This window comes from Oryctolagus cuniculus, chromosome 3 (assembly GCF_964237555.1).
Source record: "Oryctolagus cuniculus chromosome 3, mOryCun1.1, whole genome shotgun sequence".
Lineage (NCBI taxonomy): Eukaryota > Metazoa > Chordata > Mammalia > Lagomorpha > Leporidae > Oryctolagus > Oryctolagus cuniculus.
The window spans coordinates 29,672,210-29,692,984 of NC_091434.1; the positions used below are offsets into that span (position 1 = coordinate 29,672,210).

General features: G+C 40.3%; 1 protein-coding gene across 1 annotated transcript in view; it reads left to right on the forward strand.

Moving 5' to 3' along the window:
• ACADL (acyl-CoA dehydrogenase long chain) overlaps positions 1–20,775 on the forward strand; it is a 47,995-nt gene that overhangs the window by 15,396 nt on the left and 11,824 nt on the right. The window contains exons 6-8 of the mRNA XM_051849171.2: positions 5,266–5,430; positions 6,042–6,143; positions 8,197–8,310. Of these exons, the coding sequence (XP_051705131.1) occupies positions 5,266–5,430; positions 6,042–6,143; positions 8,197–8,310 (381 nt within the window). The remainder of the gene's footprint in view (positions 1–5,265; positions 5,431–6,041; positions 6,144–8,196; positions 8,311–20,775) is intronic.

Consider the following 20,775-nt stretch of genomic DNA (forward strand, 5'->3'; position numbering starts at 1 on the left):
TCTAGGCCAGCTCTCTGCTGTGGCCAGGGAGTGCAGTGGAGGATGGCCCAGGTGCTTGGGCCCTGCACCCCATGGGAGACCAGGAAAAGCACCTGGCTCCTGGCTCCTGGCATCGGATCAGCGCAGTGCGCCGGCCGCAGCGCACTGGCCGCGGTGGCCATTGGAGGGTGAACCAACAGCAAAAGGAAGACCTTTCTCTCTGTCTCTCTCTCTCACTGTCCACTCTGCCTGTCAAAAAAAAAAAAAAAAAAAAAGAGTTTTAAAGTTCCTTAGAAAGAATGATCTCAGTAATGGAATTCAAGAGCCTTCAATCCATCTGAGAATTATTCATCCCCTCCAAAAAATTTACAAATAGGCTTGGGAGCAAACATCTCCCTTAGGATCTAATATCATTGCAGCAATGATATTATCTGCCTAAAATGTCTAGTATAAACTCCATAAATACGTGTTGTTGAATTAGTGTTAATGAAAGAAAGATGTTTATTTTCTATGCTATTGTAAGAAAATCTTTCTGAAAATATTTTATAAGATATGTTGAAGGACTGAATTTTGTTTTAATTTTATAATTTGTTTTGGGCTAATATCTTTGTATTTACGAAATCACAAGCATGAATTTCATGACACTGTCATTTCAAAAATTGCTAAGCACTCCTAAGTTAGCAGAGGCTTCTATTTATCTTTGTCTCTCCCTCTCTTTCTGTAATTCTGACTTTCAAATAAATAAATCTTTAAAAATTTTCACAAAATTGTTGAAGCCCTCCTATATGCCAAAAACTATTCTAAGCACTGATAACGGACATGTATGTAGGAAATGGTTATAGGCTCCTAGTAGGGAGGGATTTTGAGGGTCTTTTATTACTGTGTCACCTATAACCACACTATCACCACCACTTTGATTTGCTGTCAGGTATTAAACAGCAACCTTGTTTGCCTGTTCCCCATTATAGTAATGCATCAGACAACCATGGACCCAAAAGGTTATAATGATACTGAGAGTTTCCTGTTACTTAGTGATGTCATAGTCATAATTGCATAGTATAAGGCATTACTCACGAATTTGTGCTGATGCTGTTATAAACTAACCTGTGCTTCCAGTCATACAAAGTATAGCACTTAAATATAGCATACAATACTTAATAGTATTAAGTGACATTACTAGTTTATATATTTCCTATACTTTTATCATCATGTTAGGGTATACTCCTACTTATTCAAAATAAGATGGTTGGGATTGATGCTGTGGTGTAGTAGGTAAAGCCTCCACCTGCAGTGCCAGCATCCCATATGGGCATCGGTTCGAGTCCCTGCTGTTCCACTTCCAATCCAGCTCTCTGCTGTGGCCTGGGAAAGCAGTAGAAGATGGCCCAAGTCCTTCGGCCCCTGCGCCAGCATGGGAGACCTGGAGGAAGCTCCTGGCTCCTGGCTCCAGATCAGCACAGCTCCGGCCAGTGCGACTAACTGGGGAGTGAGCCAGCAGATGGAATACCTCTCTCCCTCTCTTCCTCTTCTCTCTCTATGTAACTCTGACTTTCAAATAGATAAGTAAATTTTTTAACTTTTTAAAATTTTTTTAACTTTCAAGTAAATAAATAAATCTTTTTTAAAAATTTTAAAAATAAAGTTAACTACTTTTTTTTAACTTTTATTTAATGAATATAAATTTCCAAAGTACAGCTTATGGATTACAATGGCTTCCCCCCCATAACGTCCCTCCCACCCGCAACCCTCCCCTTTCCCACTCCCTCTCCCCTTCCATTCACATCATGATTTATTTTCGATTCTCTTTATATACAGAAGATCAGTTTAGCATACATTGAATAAAGATTTCAACAGTTTGCTCCTACACAGAAACATAAATTGAAAAATACTGTTTGAGTACTAGTTATAGCATTAAATCTCAATGTACAGCACACTAAGGACAAAGATCCTACATGAGGAGTAAGTGCACAGTGACGCCTGTTGTTGACTTAACAAACTGACATTCTTGTTTATGGCATCAGTAATCACCCTAGGCTCTTGTCATGAGCTGCCAAGGCTATGGAAGCCCCCTGGGTTCACTGACTCTGATCATTTTTAGGCAAGGCCATGGTCAAAGTGGAAGTTCTCTCCTCCCTTCAGAGAAAGGTACCTCCTTCTTTGATGACCTGTTCTTTGCACTGGGATCTCACTCGTGGAGATCTTTCATTTAGGTTTTTTTTTTTTTTTCCCCCAGAGTGTCTTGGCTTTCCATGCCTGAAATACTCTCATGGGCATTTCAGCCAAATCCGCATGCCTTAAGGGCTGATTCTGAGGCCAGAGTGCTGTTTAGGACATCTGCCATTCTGTGGTTCTGCTGTGTATCTCACTTCCCATGTTGGATCGTTCTCTCCCTTTTTTATTCTATCAGCTAGTATTTGCAGACACTATTCTTGTTTATATGATCCCTTTGGTTCTTAGTCCTATCATTATGATCAATTGTGAACAGAGATTGATCACTGGGACTAGTGAGATGGCATTGGTACATGCCACCTTGATGGGATTGAATTGGAATCCCCTGGTATGTTTCTATCTCTACCGTTTGAGGTAAGTCAGCTTGAGCATGTCCCGAATTGTACATCTCTTCCCTCTCTTATTCCCACTCTTATATTTAACAGTGATCACTTTTCAGTTAACTTAACTACTTTTTTTTTAAGATTTATTTATCTATTTGAAAGTCAGAGTTAATACAGAGAGAGAAGGAGAGGCAGAGAGAGGTCTTCCATCCTCTGGTTCACTCCCCAGTTGGCTGCAGCAGCCAGAGCTGCACCGATCCCGAGCCAGGAGCCAGAAGCCAGAAGCCAGGAGTTTCTTCTGCGTTTCCCACATGGCTGCAGGGGTCCAAGGACTTGGGCCGTGTTCTACTGATTTCCCAGGCCACAGCAGAGAGCTGGATCAGAAGTGGGGCAACCAGGACTTGAACCAGAGATCATATGGGATGCCAGCATTGCAGGTGGTAGGCCTTACCCGCTACGCCACAGTGCTAGCCGATAGTTAACTTTAAAAGAGACTCAGGCTATGTCGCTCCCCGTCTTCGTGGAGGAACGACACAGGACCCTGCGCTGTTCTTTTGTCTGCTCGGCCCTTCCCAGGTTTGCTGCTGGTCCTTCCCGGGTTCGCTACCGTCCCTTCCACCTCCGTGGAAGGGCGGTTCCCCCTGCCACTTTCCCCACTTCCGCGGGGGAGCGGCACACCTCTGGCCGGCTCTCTCGGGGGCTGCTCAGATGTTCCTCAGGTGTTCTTGGTGCATGTTGTCTCTCTCCTCCTTTATAGTCCTCTTCCACCAATCCCAACTCTGCTACCCACACGCCGAGTACGCTGCTCTCCTGCAATCAGGAGCAGAATCAGCTCCTGCAGGTCATCACTCAAGTTGGCGAGAGGCAGCTGCGTAGAAGCTGTTTCCTCCTCTCCCAGCGCCATATTGTGGGAGAGCAGATGCATAGAATAAGTCTTAATTCCAGTAACTTAGTCTAGTCCGAGTTGCTCCCCACAAGGCTAGTCCTTTAGGAGATGTTCAGAAGAAAGCATTGTTTTCAGAGGAGATGACAGCTCCATGCCCATACATACCCTGAAGACCTTCCAGTGGGACAGTTTGTGGAGGAGGAAGACAGTGACGCTGATGATGCTGACCCCGTATAGTCTAGCCTGACGTGTGTGTGTCTTAGTGTTTAACAAAATAGTTTTAAAAAATTAAAAATAGGAAAAAATCTTGTAGAAAAAGGATACAAGAAAGGAAAATAATTTTTGTTCAGCTGGACAATGGGTTTGTGTTTTAGGCTTAAGGTTACTATAATAATCAAAAAGTTGAAAAAATTTAAAAGTATAAAGTAAAAAGGTTACAGTGAGCTAGGGTTAAGATATCATCAAGTTTTTTTAATGAATTCAGTACATCCAGTACATCCTAGGTGTCCGGTGTTTGCACAGTGGTATGTAGTAATGCCCTCCGCCTACATTTCACATAACTCACCTTTCACCCACTAATCCAGAGCAACTTCCTGTCCTGCAGGCTCCTTCCATGGTTAGTGCCCTTTACAGGTATGCTATTTTTATCTTGTGTACTTTTCTTTGTTTAGGTGCACAAAATCCTAACCACTGTGTTAGAATTGCCTGCAGTATTCAGTACAGTAGTATGCTGTACAGGTTTGTGGCTTGAGATCAGTAAATTATACTGTATAGAGTGGGTATGTAATAGGCTATGCCATCTGAGTTTGAGTAAATACATTCTTAGGGTATTTGCACAGTTAGAAGATTGTCTAATGACACATGTCTAAGATTGTATCCCTACCAGTAAGTACACACACCTGTATTTTTATGTTTCAGTGTTGTAAGTTTTATTGCGCAAATTTTATAAAGGTCAAGGGTGCTAGATCATGAGAGTAATCATCATTTTATACTCCCACTATTTGATCTGAATACAGCCTATGAATTACAAGGTGATGGTAACTTCCAGGTGCGGTGGGAGCATTCAATCAAACTTGGAGGGTTTGAGAAGACTTTTGGGAAGATGTGATATTTGAACTTGATGTAGGATCAATAGGATTCATTGTAGCAGAGTTGGGAAAGGGCTTCCCAGATAGAAGAAACATGATTTTCAAAGACCCTTAACTCAGGAAGACCTTGGAATGTGTGGGACAGCAAGTAATTTAGGAGAGGTGGCCTGAGGATGGAGAAAGGGAGGGGAGAGTGGGACAAGAGATGAGGCAGGAGAGGCTAAGTTAGTGCCAATTTAAGCGGTTTCTATCCCATTGTAAGGGCTTAGTATGTATCCTGAATCCTATCAGGAGATAGTCACTGTTTTTTTTAAATATTATTATTCATACTTGAAAGTTACACTAGCTTTTTTTCATTGATAAACTAGGCCTTTTCAAAAACTATTAAATCTGATAGTACAAATACTTTAATAATATAGCAATATTTAGAGCAGATCCCCTTTTCTTATATTTGTTTTCCTTCTAAAATACAACTTAGCATTTAATAAACAATTTGGTATTTTTCAAAGAACATAATATCTTCACTATTATTAAGATTTATAATGTTTGATGTATTGGCTAATTTTTCCCTCCTTTTTAATAACCTGTATAAATTATCAACCCTGATGGTACTCTTAATAGGACAGAAAGAGAGACAGAAGAAAAAGGAGAGGAAAGCACATCTTGTTTGTTTTAGTCTTCTTGAGTAGTATTTCTCTACTAAAAACCTGCCTGTCCTCTTGAATTGTTGTGAAACATTAGTGTGCTTGGACTTTTGCAGACATTCATCACTAACGGGTGGTTAAGTGATGTTGTGATTGTAGTCACAGTGACAAATCGTGAAGCTCGCTCCCCTGCCCATGGCATTAGCCTTTTTTTGGTGGAAAATGGAATGAAAGGATTTATCAAGGGACAGAAGCTACATAAAATGGGATTAAAAGCCCAGGTAAGTCATAATATAAATCATATTTAGTGTGTTTACTATCAAGGGACATAGAGAGAATTGCATGTGGGACAATCATACATTCCCATGCTGAATTCTGAAAATGTGCTTTTGAGAAATAATGAAATTTCTTGCCATTTATGTCACTATATCTTACTGTTAGCAATGGAAGTGACTCAGTATTTCAAATATCTGCTTTAGAAATGACAAAATTCACTACATGATAATAGCCATCTATTTATGAAATTTATTAAAAATTTTTAAGAAAACATTTTTATGCATCCTCCCAAAAAACCCATATGTTTTGCTTAACATATGCTAAAAATCCTTTCTGGCACCTGGAGAAGTGACAATATTAGAGACACTGTCAATATTAGACATATTGACAATATGGTAGTGTATTGCAGAGGATTTGGGGACCAGGTTTTGGGACCAGGTTGACCTGGATATGAATCCTTACTTTGTCATTTACTAGTTGTGTTCATTAACTACTCCACATGGCTTTCAGTTTGCTTCTTTTTGTTTTTATCCTTAAATAGAAATAGTAAGTGTCACCTCATAATATTATTGAGAAATTTTAATGAGGTCATTCTCCACTTGTTGTGTTCTCTTAGGATACTGCAGAACTGTTCTTTGAAGATGTACGGTTGCCAGCTAGTGCGCTACTTGGAGAAGAAAATAAAGGCTTCTATTACCTCATGCAAGAGCTCCCACAGGTCTGAAGTGTTTTAAGATTCCATCTTTTCATTAGAGAATGGCCTGGAATAGAACAGTGTAGAACTATATAAATCAATACATGGAAAACTTTTGACAAAGCTCATCATTTGAACATAACTTAAAGAAAAAAAAATTTCATGAGCGACAGATGTTATGGTGCAGCAGGTTAAATCACTCCTTGCAATGCCTGCATTCCCTAGCAGAGTGCCACATTCAGGTTGCAGCTACTCTGCTGCTAGTCTGGCTACTTTTCTTCTGGTCCAGCTTTCTTGTAAGAGGCAGCAGATGATGACTCAAGTACTTGAGTCCCTGCTACATTTGTGGGAGACCTGCATGAAGTTCCAGACTTTTGACTTTAGTCTGGTTCAGCCCCAGCTGTTGTGGGTGTTTAGGGAGAAAACCAGTGAATAGAAGATCTCTCTCTCTCTCCCTCTCCTTCTCCCTCTCCCACTCCCTCTCCCACTCCCTCTCCCTGTCCTCCCTCTGCCTTTCCCTCTCCTTTTCCCTCCCCCTCTCCCTCTGCCTTCTCCTCCCTAATTCTTCCTTTCAGATAAAAACCAACTTTTTATTTGAGTTTTATAAGCCAAATAAGTAAATAACCAAACTCAAGGATATCCAGTCAAAGCTTATAAAGTGGGCAGGGAAAATAGATATTTCAGTTCTGTGATTTCTTCTTGGAATAATTTAATAATTTTTATTTATTTGAGAGGCAAGAAATACAGAGAGAGAGAAACAAATTCCTGTCTGCTGTTTCACTCTGCAAATGTCTGCCATGGCCAGGGCTGAGCCAGGCCAAACCTAAGAGCTAGAAACTCAGTCCAGGGCTCCCAGATGTGCAGTAGGGACTCTACTTGAATCTTCACCTCCTGCTTCCTGAGATGGATGTTAGCAGGACACTGAAATTGGAGGTGGAGCTGGGACTTGAACCCAGGCATTCCAGTATGGAATGTGAGCATCCCAACCCCACATCTTTTTTTTTTTTTTTTTTTTAGATTTATTTATTTCCTTAAAAGTCAGAGTTACACAGAGAGAGAAGAGGCAGAGAGAGAGAAGAGAGGTCTTCCATCAGATGGTTCATTCCCCAATTGTCCACAACAGCCGGAGATGTGCCAAAGCCAGGAATCAGGAGCTTCTTCCGGGTCTCCCACACAGGTGCAGGAGCCCAAGGATTTGGGCCATCTTCTACTGTTTTCCCAGGCCATAGCAGAGAGCTGAACTGGAAGTGGAGCAGCCAGGTTTCGAACCGGCGCCCATATGGGATGCCGGCACTTCAGGCCAGGGCATTAATCTGCTGCACCTCAGTGGCCCCCCCAACCCCACATCTTAACTGCTGTACCAACTGCCTACTCCATAAACTTACAGCTCTTTGTAAGAAAATGTTACCTAAAACATTGAGCAATTTTTAAATAATCATGAATCAAAGAGAAAAAGGTATTAGATTCTGACTGAAAAGCCCTAGCTGTTTTGGTTCAGTCCCCACTCTGTGTTTTCGGAGTTTGCCCAGTGATCATTTAATCTCATGTGCCAGCATAAAGGGTTATACATGCCTGGCGACTGCCATGGTATGGGTTAGATATGAAATTACAGAAAGGGCTGGGAACATTGGCACTTAAATACAATATAAAAATTCAACAGCATAATGGAATTAAACTGACTAAGGCTACTTTTGCACTAATAGTGAGAATTTAACCTATATATTTCAAGGTGTTGATTTACATGGATATATTAAGTTACATAGTACACAGAGATCTGTAAGCAAAAACCAACTATGGAATCGCTTTATTCATATGAATAAACCACAGAGGAAATTAAATAAATTACATATATATAATAAAGACCATAATCCATAAGTAAATGATTTGCTAAAGAAAATTATTTTTATAGATATGTCAAAATAATCTCAAATTTCTGTGGGAGCCTCTTTCTGATAGAGTTAAATTAATCATCAGGAGATTACTATAAATATTATTCATAGGATTTATTATGATTGAATTGTATGACAGATCAGTTGTGTAATTGGAATAATGCTTAAGACTTAATTTTTGGTTATAGGAAAGACTGTTAATTGCTGATTTGGCAGTTTCAGCTGGTGAATTTATGTTTGAAGAAACCCGGAACTATGTTAAACAAAGGAAAGCTTTTGGGAAAACAGTTGCACACATACAGGTAATCTTGTTGTTAGGGGTTATTATTAGATGATATCCATGCATTCGCCTGAATTGAGACTGATTAAAACATAAATTTGTGATAATTTTCACAGAAGGTGGTTTTAGAAACCATGGACATGATTGTGAAAATTCTAAGGACAAAAGTGTTGAAGAATAATATGAGAAGGGGTCGTAGGATAGAATCCAGAGAAAAACTGTAAGATTTAAAGGTGGAATAAGAAAGAAAGGACCTGTAAAAACCACTGAGAGTAAAAAATAGAAAGGAGAAAGCAAATCAGGAGAACGTTACTGAAGCCAAGAAGAAAGTAGGAGGAAGTAGAACCGAATGCTGCTTCAAAGAATGCCCACGGTGTGGAGCTTGCATAGTACGAGCCATTAATGTTGGTGGGGCTTAACAGACAGACTACTGAGTAGAGTAATAAATGGAAATGATTGCACGCAGCTCTGAGTTTGGCAGAGAATGTGGTTGGAGGAAAGGATAGTGATGGAGGGAGGTGGGGAGGCTTTGGGAGTCATGCAGGATATTTGAGATACTATTTTTATTGTTGGAATCAGAATGAGCATACTTTATTAAAGAGGCAGAGAGAGTGAGAGAGACAGACCTTCCATCTGCTGATTTCATTCCAGGTCTGGGCGAAGCCAAAGCCAAGCCGGGCATCTGAAACTTGATCTGGGTATCCCACACATGTAGAAGGGACCCAGCTACTTGAGCCATCACCTGCTGCTTTCCAGGGTGCACTTTAACAGAAAACTGGAATCATAAATGGGGAGCAGACATTCTTATTTGGGATGCAAGCAGCCCAATTGATGTTTTAACCACTGTGCAAAATGCCTGCCGCTGGAGCAAAATTTAATACCTAGAGAACAATTTTGTGGAGAGAAAGGTTGTAGATACAGAAGGGTTCATCAATTACCCTTTGAAGTGTGAGGGTATGGATGCTGACACATGGAAAGATAGGCCTTCCTGGCTTGGCAGCTCAGTGGGAGAGGTCCTTTCTCCACTGAAAGGTTCCATGTGGGCTCAGTCACATACACAGCTCAGTTGGCAGAAAACTGTAGAAGTTCTTTTGAGAAGACTTCCATTTCCTTAAATAACAATAGGGAAAGTCTGTTCTTAAAAGAGAAGTGAATGGGGGCCGGTGCCGTGGCTCACTTGGTTAATCCTCCGCCTGCGGCACCAGCATCCCATATGGGCACCGGGTTTTAGTCCCGGTGGCCTCTCTTCCAGTCCAGCTCTCTGCTGTGGCCCGGGAGGGCAGTGGAGGATGGCCCAGGTGCTTGGGCTCCTGCACTCGCATGGGAGACCAGGAGGAAGCACCTGGCTCCTGGCTTCGGATCGGCGCAGTGCGCTGGCCGTAGCGGCCATTTTGGGGGTGAACCAACAGAAGGAAGACCTTTCTCTCTGCCTCTCTCTCTCTCACTGTCTAACTCTACCTGTCAAATAAAAAAAAGAAAAAAAAAAAGAAGTGAATGAAGGAGGCATGGCAGGTCTTTGGGGAGAATGAGGCAGGTTTGAAACACTCTTCCTTAGAGCGAGAAGCTCCGTTAACTAGAGAAATAGTTTGCCTGCTGGTATTGAGGACCTATGTTGCTGCCTTCCCCTTTTTTGTGTATCAGCTTTATTTTTCCTTTTTTTAAGGATTTATTTATTTGAAAGGCAGAATTACCGAGAGAGAGGGAGAGGCAGAGAGGAAGATTCCCCATTTGCTGGTTCACCCCTCAAATGGCCACAATGGCCAGAGCACGGCTGATCTGAAGCCAGGAAACAGGAGTGTCTTCCAGGTCTCCCAGGTGGCTGCAGGGGCCCAAGTTTCCCTGACACTTTGCAGGGAGCTAGATTGGAAGTACAGCAGCAGGGACATGAACTGGCACCCATATAGGATGCCAGTGCTGCCGGTGACATTTTTACCCACTACGCCATAACCCTGGCCCCTGTATCAACTTTAATACAGGGAGTTTTCTGCTCACCTACCAACTTACAAAGCAAATGGATAAATGTTTTTATTTAAGATTGAATTTTTACAAGGAAGTTTAACATTTGCAGAAGAACTCAGTGTGTGGTGGCCATAGTCACCACATATGCTCAGTAACAAAATACCTGGAGCTAGAGTTCTGCTTTAAAAATTATAAGGAAAATAAAAGCTTTTTTTTTTTTAAGATTTATTTCTTATTTATTTGAAAAGTAGAGTGACAAAGATCTTCCATCCACTGGTTCACTCCCCAAATAGCCACAATGACCAGGGCTGGGTCAGGCTGAAGCCAGGAGCCAGGTGCTTCTTCCAGGTCTCCCACATGAGTTCAAGGTACCAGGGACTTTGGCCATCTTCTACTGCTTTCCCAGGTGCATTAGCAGGGAGCTGGATTAGAAGTGGAGCAGCTGCAACTCAAAATGGTGCCCATATGGGTTGCCATCACCGCAGGCTAGAGCACCACAGAACCAGCCTAAAAGCTTTTTTTTTTTTTTTTTCCCAAATAAACCATTTATTTAATGAGTAGAAATTTCATAAGTACAACTTTAGGAATTGAGTGATACTTCCCATCATTCCTGCCCTCCCATCCCCATTCCCACCCCACCTCCTCCTCTCTCTCTCATTTCCAGTCCCATTATCCATTAAGAAAAAATTTTAGAAAAAAATTAAAAAAACACAAAACTGCTCTTCAACAGTCAAGACAAGGGCTGTTCAAGTCATTGTTTCTCAAAAGTGTCAATTTCACTTGTACAGATTTCCTTTTAGGTGCTCTATTAGTTATCACAGATGAGGGAGAACATATGGTATTTGTCCCTTTGAGATTGGCTTATTTCACTAAGTATGATGTTTTCCAGATTCATTCATTTTATTGCAAATAACTGCATTTCAATTTCTTTAACTGCTGTGTAGTTTACCATAAAGTACATATCCTAGGCCGGCGCCGCAGCTCACTAGGCTAATCCTCCGCCTTGCGGCGCCGGCACACCAGGTTCTAGTCCCGGTCGGGACGCCGGATTCTGTCCCGGTTGCCCCTCTTCCAGGCCAGCTCTCTGCTGTGGCCAGGGAGTGCAGTGGAGGATGGCCCAAGTGCTTGGGCCCTGCACCTGCATGGGAGACCAGGATAAGTACCTGGGTCCTGCCTTCGGATCAGTGCGGTGCGCTGGCCGCAGCACGCCGGCCACAGCAGCCATTGGAGGGTGAACCAACGGCAAAGGAATACCTTTCTCTCTATCTCTCTCTCTCACTGTCCACTCTGCCTGTCAAAAAAAAAAAAAAAAGTACATATCCTATAATTTCTTTATCACTCTTCAGTTATTGGGCATTTAGCTTGATTCCATGTCTTACCTATTGTAAATTGAGCTGCAATAAATATGGGGTACAGATAACTCTTTTATTTGCTGATTTCATTTCCCTTGGGTAAATTCCCAGGAGTGGAATGGCTGGGTCATATGGTAGGTCTATATTCAGATTTCTGAGGTATCTCCAAACTGATTTCCATAATGGTTTTACCAGTTCACATTCCCACCAGCATTGCATTAGGGTACCTTTTTCCCCACATCCTCGTAGCATTTGTTGTTTGTTGATTTGTGTATGAAAGTCATTCTAACTGGAGGGAGGTAAAACTTCATTATAGTTTTGATTTGCATTTCCCTAATGACTAGTTATCCTGAGCATTTTTTCATGTGTCTATTGGACATTTGGATATCCCCTTTTGAAAAATGTCTGTTTAAGTCCTTGGGCCGTCTCTTTCTTTTTTTTTTTTTTTTTTTTTTACATTGAAACAAAAGCTTTATTTCTTCCAGATTCAGATCCATGCATGTAGCATACATCCTTTGTTCCTGACTTTTTCATAACATGCTTTCTTTTTTAAAACTTTTATTTAATCAATATAAATTTTGAAAGTACAACTTTCCGATTATAGCAGCTTTTCCCCCATAACCTCCCTCCCACCTGCAACCATCCCATCTCCCACTCCCTGTTCCATCCCATTCTTCATCAAGATTCATTTTCAATTATCCTTATATACAGATCAACTTAGTATATACTAAGTAAAGATTTTAACAGTTTCAACCCACACAGATACACAAAGTATAAAGTACTGTTTAAATACTAGTATTACCGTTAATTCACATAGTACAACACATTAAAGACAGAGATCCTACATGGGGAGTAAGTGCACAGTGACTCTTATTGTTGATTTATCAATTGACACTCTTATTTATTTATGTTTTGACAGGCAGAGTTAGACAGTGAGAGAGAGAGAGACAGAGAAAGGTCTTCCTTCCGTTGGTTCACCCCCAAAATGGTCGCTACGGCCAGCGCGCTGCACCGATCCTAAGCCAGGAGCCAGGTGCTTCTTCCTGGTCTCCCATGCGGGTGCAGGGCCCAAGCACTTAGGCGATCCTCCACCGCCTTCCTGGGCTACAGCAGAGAGCTGGACTGGAAGAGGAGCAACCGGGACTAGAACCTGGAGTCCGGCGCCGCAGGCAGAGGATTAGCCTAGTGAGCCGCTGTGCCAACACTCTTATTTATGATGTCAGTAATCACCCAAGGCTCTTGTCATGAGCTGCCAAGGCTGTGGAAGCCTCTTGAGTTCACAAACTCCAACCTTATTTAGACAAGGCCATAGTCAAAGTGGAAGTTCTCTCCTCCCTTCAGAGAAAGGTACCTCCTTTGATGGCCTGTTCTTTTTGCTGGGATCTCACTCACAGAGAACTTTAATTTAGGGTTTTTTTTTGTTTGTTTGTTTTTTGTTTTTTGTTTTTTGCCACTGTGTCTTGGCTTTCCATGCCTGAGAAACTCATGGGCTTTTTAGCCAGATCCAAATGCCTTAAGGGCTGATTCTGAGGCTTGGCCCATCTCTTAACTGGGTTGTTTATTTTGTTGTTGTAGAGTTTCTTTATCTTTTTTTTATATTTTGGTTATTAATCCTTTATCAGTTGCATTGTTTGCAAATAATTTCTCCCATTCTGTCAGTTGCCTCTTCACTTTCCTGAGTGTTTCTTTTGCAGACCAGAAGCTTCTCAATTTGATGCAATCCCATATGTTGAATTTGGCTTTTATTGCTTGTGTCTCTGGGGTCTAAGAACTCTTTGCCTGTGCCAACGTCTTGCAGATTTTCCCCAATATTCTCTAATAATTTGATGGTATCAGGTCATAGATTTAGGTCTTTAATCCATTTTGAATGGATTTTCGTGTAAGGTGTAAGGTACGGATCCTGCTTCATACTACTGCATGTGGAAATCCAGTTTTCCCAGCACCATTTGTTGAAGAGACTGTCTTTGCCCCAGGGATTGGTTTTAGCTTCTTGATCAAATACAAGCTGGTTGTAGATGCTTGAATTGATTTCTGGCATTTCTATTCTGTTCCATTGGTCTATCCATCTGTTTTTGTACCAGCACCAGGTTGTTTTGATTTTAACTGCCTTGTAGTATGTCCTGAAATTTCATGTTGTGATGCCTCTGGCTTTGTTTTTGTTGTTTAAGATTACTTTAGCCATTCGAGGTCTCCTGTGTTTCCATATGAATTTCAGCGTAAATTTTTTCAGATCTGAGAACATCTTTGGTATTTTGATTGGTATCCCATTGAATCTGTAGATTGCTTTCAGAAGAATGGACATTTTGATGATATTGATTCTTCCAATCCATGAACATGGAAGATTTTTCCATTTTTTGTATCTTCTTTTTCTTTAATATTTTGTAATTCTCATCATAGAGATCTTTGACATCCTTGGTTAAGTTTCTTTCAAGGTATTTGATTTTTTTTTGTAGCAGTTGTGAATGGAATTGATCTTAGAAGTTCTTTTTCAGCCATGGCATTGTCTGTGTATACAAAAGCTGTTGATTTTTGTGTATTGATTTTATATCCTGCTACTTTACCAAACTCTTCTGTGAGTTCCAATAGTCTTTTGGTGGAGTCTTTTGGATCCCCTAACTAAAGAATCATGTCATCTGCAAATAGTGATAATTTGACTTCCTTATTCCCAATTTGAATCCCTTTGATTTCTTTTTCTTGTCAAATGGCTCTGGCTAAAACTTCCAGGACTATATAAATAGCAATGGTGAGAGTGGGCATCCTTGTCTGGTTCCGGATCTCAGTGGAAATGCTTCCAACTTTTCCCTATTCAGTAGGACGCTGGCTGAAGGTTTGTCATAAATAGCTTTGATTGTGTTAGGGAATGTTCCTTCTGTTTCCGTTTTGCTTAATTTTCATAATGAAAGGGTTTTTTTTTTTTTTTAAAGATGCATTTATTTATTTATTTGAAAGGCAGAGTTACAGAGAGAGGGAGGGAGGGAGAGAAAAAGAGAGAATCTTCCACCTGCTGGTTCATTCCCTAAATGGCTGCAAACCAGCGGCCACGAGCTTCATCTGGCTCTCCCATATGGTTGGCAGGGGCCCAGCCACTTGGGTCATCATCTGCTACTTTCCCAGGCGCATTGTCAGGGAGCTGCATCAGAAGTGGAGCAGCCAAAATGGGAACTGTCGCCCATGTGGGAAGCCAGTGTTGTGGCAGGCGGTGGTTAATCCACTGCACAAAACACCAGCTCCAACTGAAAACCTTTGTGAAAGAAAAAGTACTGATGAGTACCTTGGTAGCTTTTCAGCACCAGCATTATAGGGATTATGTTCAAGTGTGTTTTAAATCCCAGCATAGTCACTTGAAACTCTACACTTCAGACGAGTTGAATTCTTTCCTAAGTTTTATAAAATTTATCCATAAATGGAAATATTTTTCTCTTTGTGAATAATAACAGTAGTTCCCTCATAGGTTGCTGTGATAATTAAATGGAATAATATACATAAAGTTATGTGTTAGTTATTCTTACTATTTTTCCCCTACATATTGCCTTGCTATGTTTTTTTTCCAATATAGTGTGCCTTCAATCAGTTTCTTCCTCTTACTCCTGATCTGGACCTTCCTTGTGTCTGAGAACGTTTGTGCTACCTATTTAGTCATCAAATTAACTTCTTCCCATTGCGAAAAAACTTTCTTTACATCATAAGTCTCTTGACGGCTTCACAAACCTAAAAATAGATGTTCCAAATCTAGGAAAGTGAGCACACATTCAATCAAGAAAACACTTTTAAAAATTAGCATGACTTGGCTTGCCTAAATTTTGATTTATTTTTAAGAGCAAGGATCTTATAGTTTGTATTCCCTTTCATTTAAAGGTCACTGATTAATACGTATCAGTAGGTCTTGATAACTGCCCTTTCCCTGCAAGCAGTTATTGAACAGGGAACATGCACAAGGCCTCAGTGGTGCCCTGGAGGAGAGTTTTCAAGTGTCATGTAATTCAGAGATTGCTTTATATTACAACTAATACTGAAACCCATGATTTGCTTCTTTTTGTTTCACTGAACAAATAGTATATTTAAATGTAATGTGATATATATATACATATATATATATATATATATATATCCTAAAAGCCCTTGCACTATAAGGGAAGTGTTAACCATTTGGAATCACTGTAACTTTCTCAGCTGTATGTAGAGTTAGTATTATTTGCTTATCTGATCCAACCACCATTACTTCCACATCAAATAACGTACTGAAACACTCATGCTGTTAGCCTTATTTTGGCTACTATAAGAGTTAAACCAGATAGACATTTTTCATCCCTTGGGGGAATCCACATTTCCTATGTTTATGGACTTCATATTGGATTGCAACAAAGATGATTATGATGTCACCCAAACTACCCATATGACTCAGAAATAGAGAAGTGATATATACTATTTTTCTATAGGGGAAAAGGATTCATTATTTTTAAAAGTATTAGAGTCATGCACCGCACATCGACATTTTGGTCAGCAGCGGACCACATACATGATGGCAGTCACATAAAATTATAATGATGCTGAAAAATTTCTATCAGCTAATGATAGAGCCTGTAACATAGCATAGTGCGTCACTCACATGCCAGTGTGAACAAATCTGTGTTGCAGTCATATGAAAGTATAGCACATGCAATTATATATAGCACATAATACCTGATAATAAAAATATTTACTAAACTCTCTTTTCTGTTGTTATGTTAATGAGAATTGCTACTTCTAAAAAAGTGTTTCCAAAATGGTGTACTTGTTATGCCGACAACAGCTTCATACATCAAGAGTGCATGTAGAGTGATTGTCCTTGTATTGTCTTGGTTTGTGTGTGTATGCTCTATGACTTTCACACAGGGGCAGAGCCACCTAATGCCTTTCTCAGAATGTATCCCCATCATTTAGTGACACACGACTGTAGTTGTTTATTCTATTTCCTTAGCACCAAAAAAACCCAAGATATAGTTTTACCTCTTTTCAAAACAAGTGTCATTTTATTTACCTTCATTAGCAGGTAGTTCACTAAAATTTCTGTAGGTGGCAGTAACATTCTTACTCAAGTACATTTCTTTCCACACATTTGGAGATGATTATTGTTCTTATTTTAAAGGGCAGAGTGGGGGTCTCTTCTCTGCTAATTTACTACCCAAAGCCTAGTAGTCAGAGCTAGTCCCAGGCTGAAGCCAGAAACCAGGAATGCAATCCAGGTCTTCCGTATGGGTGACAGGACCCAATTACTTGAGCCATCATTGCTGCCTCACATGGTCTGTATTATCAAGAAGTTGGAATCAGGAACCAGAAGTGTGCATGGATCCCAGGCCCACCAATGTAGGATACAGGCATCCTAACTGATTTTCTTAACCACTAGGCTAAATACCAGTCCCACACAATACATTATTGATAGTTGTAGTATGCTTTTCAAGTAATTTCATATGTTCTGAAAATTCTGAGCTGTTTTTCCTAATCTCCCTATTTTATCTAAGTAAGTATCTTTGAGTAGTATTTTTTTTAAGATTTATTTATTTACTTGAAATTCAGAGTTACACAGTGAGAGAAGGAGAGAGAAAGAGAGAGAGGTCTCCCATCCTCTGGTTCACTCCCCAGTTGGCCGCAGCGGCCGGAGCTGTGCTGCTCTGAAGCCAGGAGCCAGGAGCTTCCTCTGGGTCTCTCACACAGATGCAGGGCCCAAGGACTTGGGCCATCTTCTACTGCTTTCCCAGGCCTAGCAGAGAGCTGAATCAGAAGTGGAGCAGCCAGGACTCCAACCGGCGCTCATATGGATGCCAGAACTGCAGGCGGTGGCTTTACCCACTATGCCACAGCGCTGGCCCCTGAGTAGTATTTTTATATTTCAATCCAGGAATATATTCAGAGAAGATAAATGGCCAATTAATATGTATAACTTTGTATTCTAGAGGAGGGTATTCCATGTCTTTAGTTGTTGCATTTAAATAGAAAACCTTTAAATGTCACATTATACTTGGCCAAATATCATTTTATGTTCATATAACTATTCAATTTTCTTTTTCTTTGTGCTCTTTGAATTTTGAACATAGGGTGCCTTTTTGACCATTTGATGCAAGTCACAATTTTTTTCTCCCTTTGTTAGGTTAGAAAGTTACTATACTGAAGTAGCAATAATTCCTGGATTTTCATTTTTTTAAATGTATATTCTATAATTGAGGCCAAGTCTCATGACTTTTCCATGGAATAGGAAAAGAAATCAAATATTAAATGAATATTGGCTGTTGTTTATTGACTGTATACCAGACACTGTGCTGCATCAGTCATCACCTTTTTTCTTCATAGCTCTGTAGAATAAGTATTACAATTTACAGATAAAGAAGTTGAGACAGAAAGGTTAAGTAACTTGTCCAAAATTACACAAATAATCTGCCTCAGAAACCTGTACTCTGAGCTCATACACCATTTTTATTGCCCAGAAGTTTAAAGCAGATGTTCCTTTTTGCTTTCTCTATATTCTTCACCTAACAATAAAGTAGAAATTGATTTTTTTCTTTTTATTAGATTTATTTTTACTTGAAAGGTGGAGTTACAGAGAGAGGGAGAGACAGAAAGAGAGGTCTTCCATCCACTGGTTTACTCCTCAGTAGGCCAAGGCTGAACCAGGCCAAAGCCAGGAGCCAAGAGTTTCTTCTGGATCTCCTAGCTGGTTGGCAGGGGCTCAGATACTTGGGTCATCTTCTATTGCTTTCCCAGGAACGTTAGCAGGATTGGAATTGGAGCATTTGGGGCTTGAGTTGGTGCTGATATAGGATGCTGGTGTTACAGGCATTGACTTTACTCACTATGCCACCATGTGAGACCCTGGAATGTTTTTCCTATGAGAAATCATAATTAGTCATTTCCTGTGTGGTACTTGCCATTGATTCTAAGGGTGCAGAGTATTAGGAAAAGTTTTAAGAGAGGAGGAAAAAAATGTAGTTTTTTTTTTTTTTTAACTTTTATTTAATGAATATAAGTTTCCAAAGTACAGCTTATGGATTACCATGGCTTCCACCCCCCACAACTTCCCTCCCACCCACAACCCTCCCCTTTCTCGCTCCTTCTCCCCTTCCATTGACATCGAGATTCAAAAAATGTAGTTCTTAAGAGCAAGTGTGGGATCAATGAAGTATACAATTCACTAGCAAACCCAATTAGTGTTATTTTATATTTAAATCATAATATTTGAGAATACAGTCAATGGTGTTGTTTAAATGAAAACTAGACTAAGTAATTTCTCAAAGTTGTCTTCTAATTCCATAATTCTATGATTCTAAGAATTTTGTCATTCAAAATGGTGAAAGAGACTCTATCTACTCCACTAATAACTTCAGAATTTTTAAAAATACTAGCTTCAATATTATCTATTAGCAAATATTAACAACTGTTAAAATAATTCTATAAGCATGTTGAGCATTTACAAAAAGAATCTTGCTAATAATGTGTGGTACAGTTATTAGCTGCCATTTGTTAGCTAATGATTTCAGAAAGCACTATGCAGTGTCTGCAGTGAAAAGCAAAGTCCAATTCTGTTTAGTAATGCCCAGCTCAATGCATCTCTTTATCCACAGAGAGTAAATTATGTACCCTTGGAGGCATTAATTCTTTCAGACCTCTGGACCTTACTGAATGCATTGAAGTAAGAATTATAAGTTATTCCATTCCGGATGAAATTTAAATTAATCTTCTAGGAATTGCCAACATTCACATGGGGAATGGCTAACTTATGAGAGAATCAGGCTTTGGGATCTTGATTCTCTCATATTGTAAATCTGCATAAATTTTCAAATCTGGCTTCACATAGAGTCAAAAGTATTTAGAGATTTGTCAGATTCCCCTTTGTTTTCCAAATGAAGTTTGCAGATGGTGCTGCTGAACTAAGCCAGGAGTAGGCTTAAAACTCAGTTTTTGGGGTTTTCATTGAATATATACTCATCTGTTTTTCAGTATGTAGGTTATTTCCCCATTTTTTAATTTCTTATTCCATGTTTATATTTTCTATAATTAAATTGAATTTATAGAGTGGAAATGGGAAACTTTGGCTGATTAAAGGGTAGAGCTCTGGCCTAATTAAAAATATAGTGAATAGGAGCCAGTGCTGTGGTACAGCTGTAGCACCCAGTACCGGCATCCCAAATGGACACCCGGTTGAGTCCCATCTGCTCCGCTTTTGAGCCAGCTCCCTGCTGATGTGCCTAGGAAAAAAGCAGTGGAAGATGGCCTGGGTGTTTGTGGTCCCTGCTACCCACACGGGAGACACAGTTGAATTCCAGGCCTCCTGGTTGGACCCTAGCACAGCCACAACTGACACGGACATCTGGAGTGAACAAGTGGATGAGAGATACCTCTCTCTCTCTCTCTCTTTCAAATAAATAAAATAAATTTTTTTAAAAATACATAATAAATAGAAATGAAGCTAGGAAGCATAAGGAAAAGAATGAGAAGGAAAGAAAGTTTTGAGTAATCCAGCATGTTCAGAATTAAAGGCCAGGATAGAGATGGAAGGAGTCTATGACACCAACCTTCCCTCTGCTTGGTTTGAAAATCATTAGATGCCAGTCCATTCTGTTCCTAGAAGAAGATGGAGAAATCCAATGGAATGACAGTGTTTTTTCTTTTTTCTTTTTTTTTTTTTTTTTAAGATTTGTTTTATTTATTTTAAAGGAAGAGTGACAGAGTGGGAGGGTGGGACACAGTGGGATCTTCATCCGCTGATTCACTCTCCAAATGCCTGCAACAGTCAGGGCTAGGCCAGCCCCAAGCCAGGAGCCCAGAACTCTATCTGGCCTCCCATCTAGGTGGCAGGAGCTCAAGCAAATTGGGCTGTTTTCCTCTGCTTTCCCAGGTGCTTCAGCAGGTAGCTTCCAAAGCAGAGCAGCTGGGACTCAGGCTGTCACTCTAGTGTATAATGCCAGCGTCACAGGTGGCAGCTTCACTGGCCGCACAACACTGCACAACACAATATCCTCCATGGGTATCATTATACTCCCATTACTGTATTTTCCAGAGAGAGAAAGTACAAAAACTGTCACCACCACCAATGACGTGGAACAATTCAAATTCAGCTTTGTGGTTTGAGGATTACTGTAGGCAGCAGTGAAAGCAGGTCCAGCATGCTCCCTTGAGGATGTATTTAATTTCTAGTTTGTTTCACT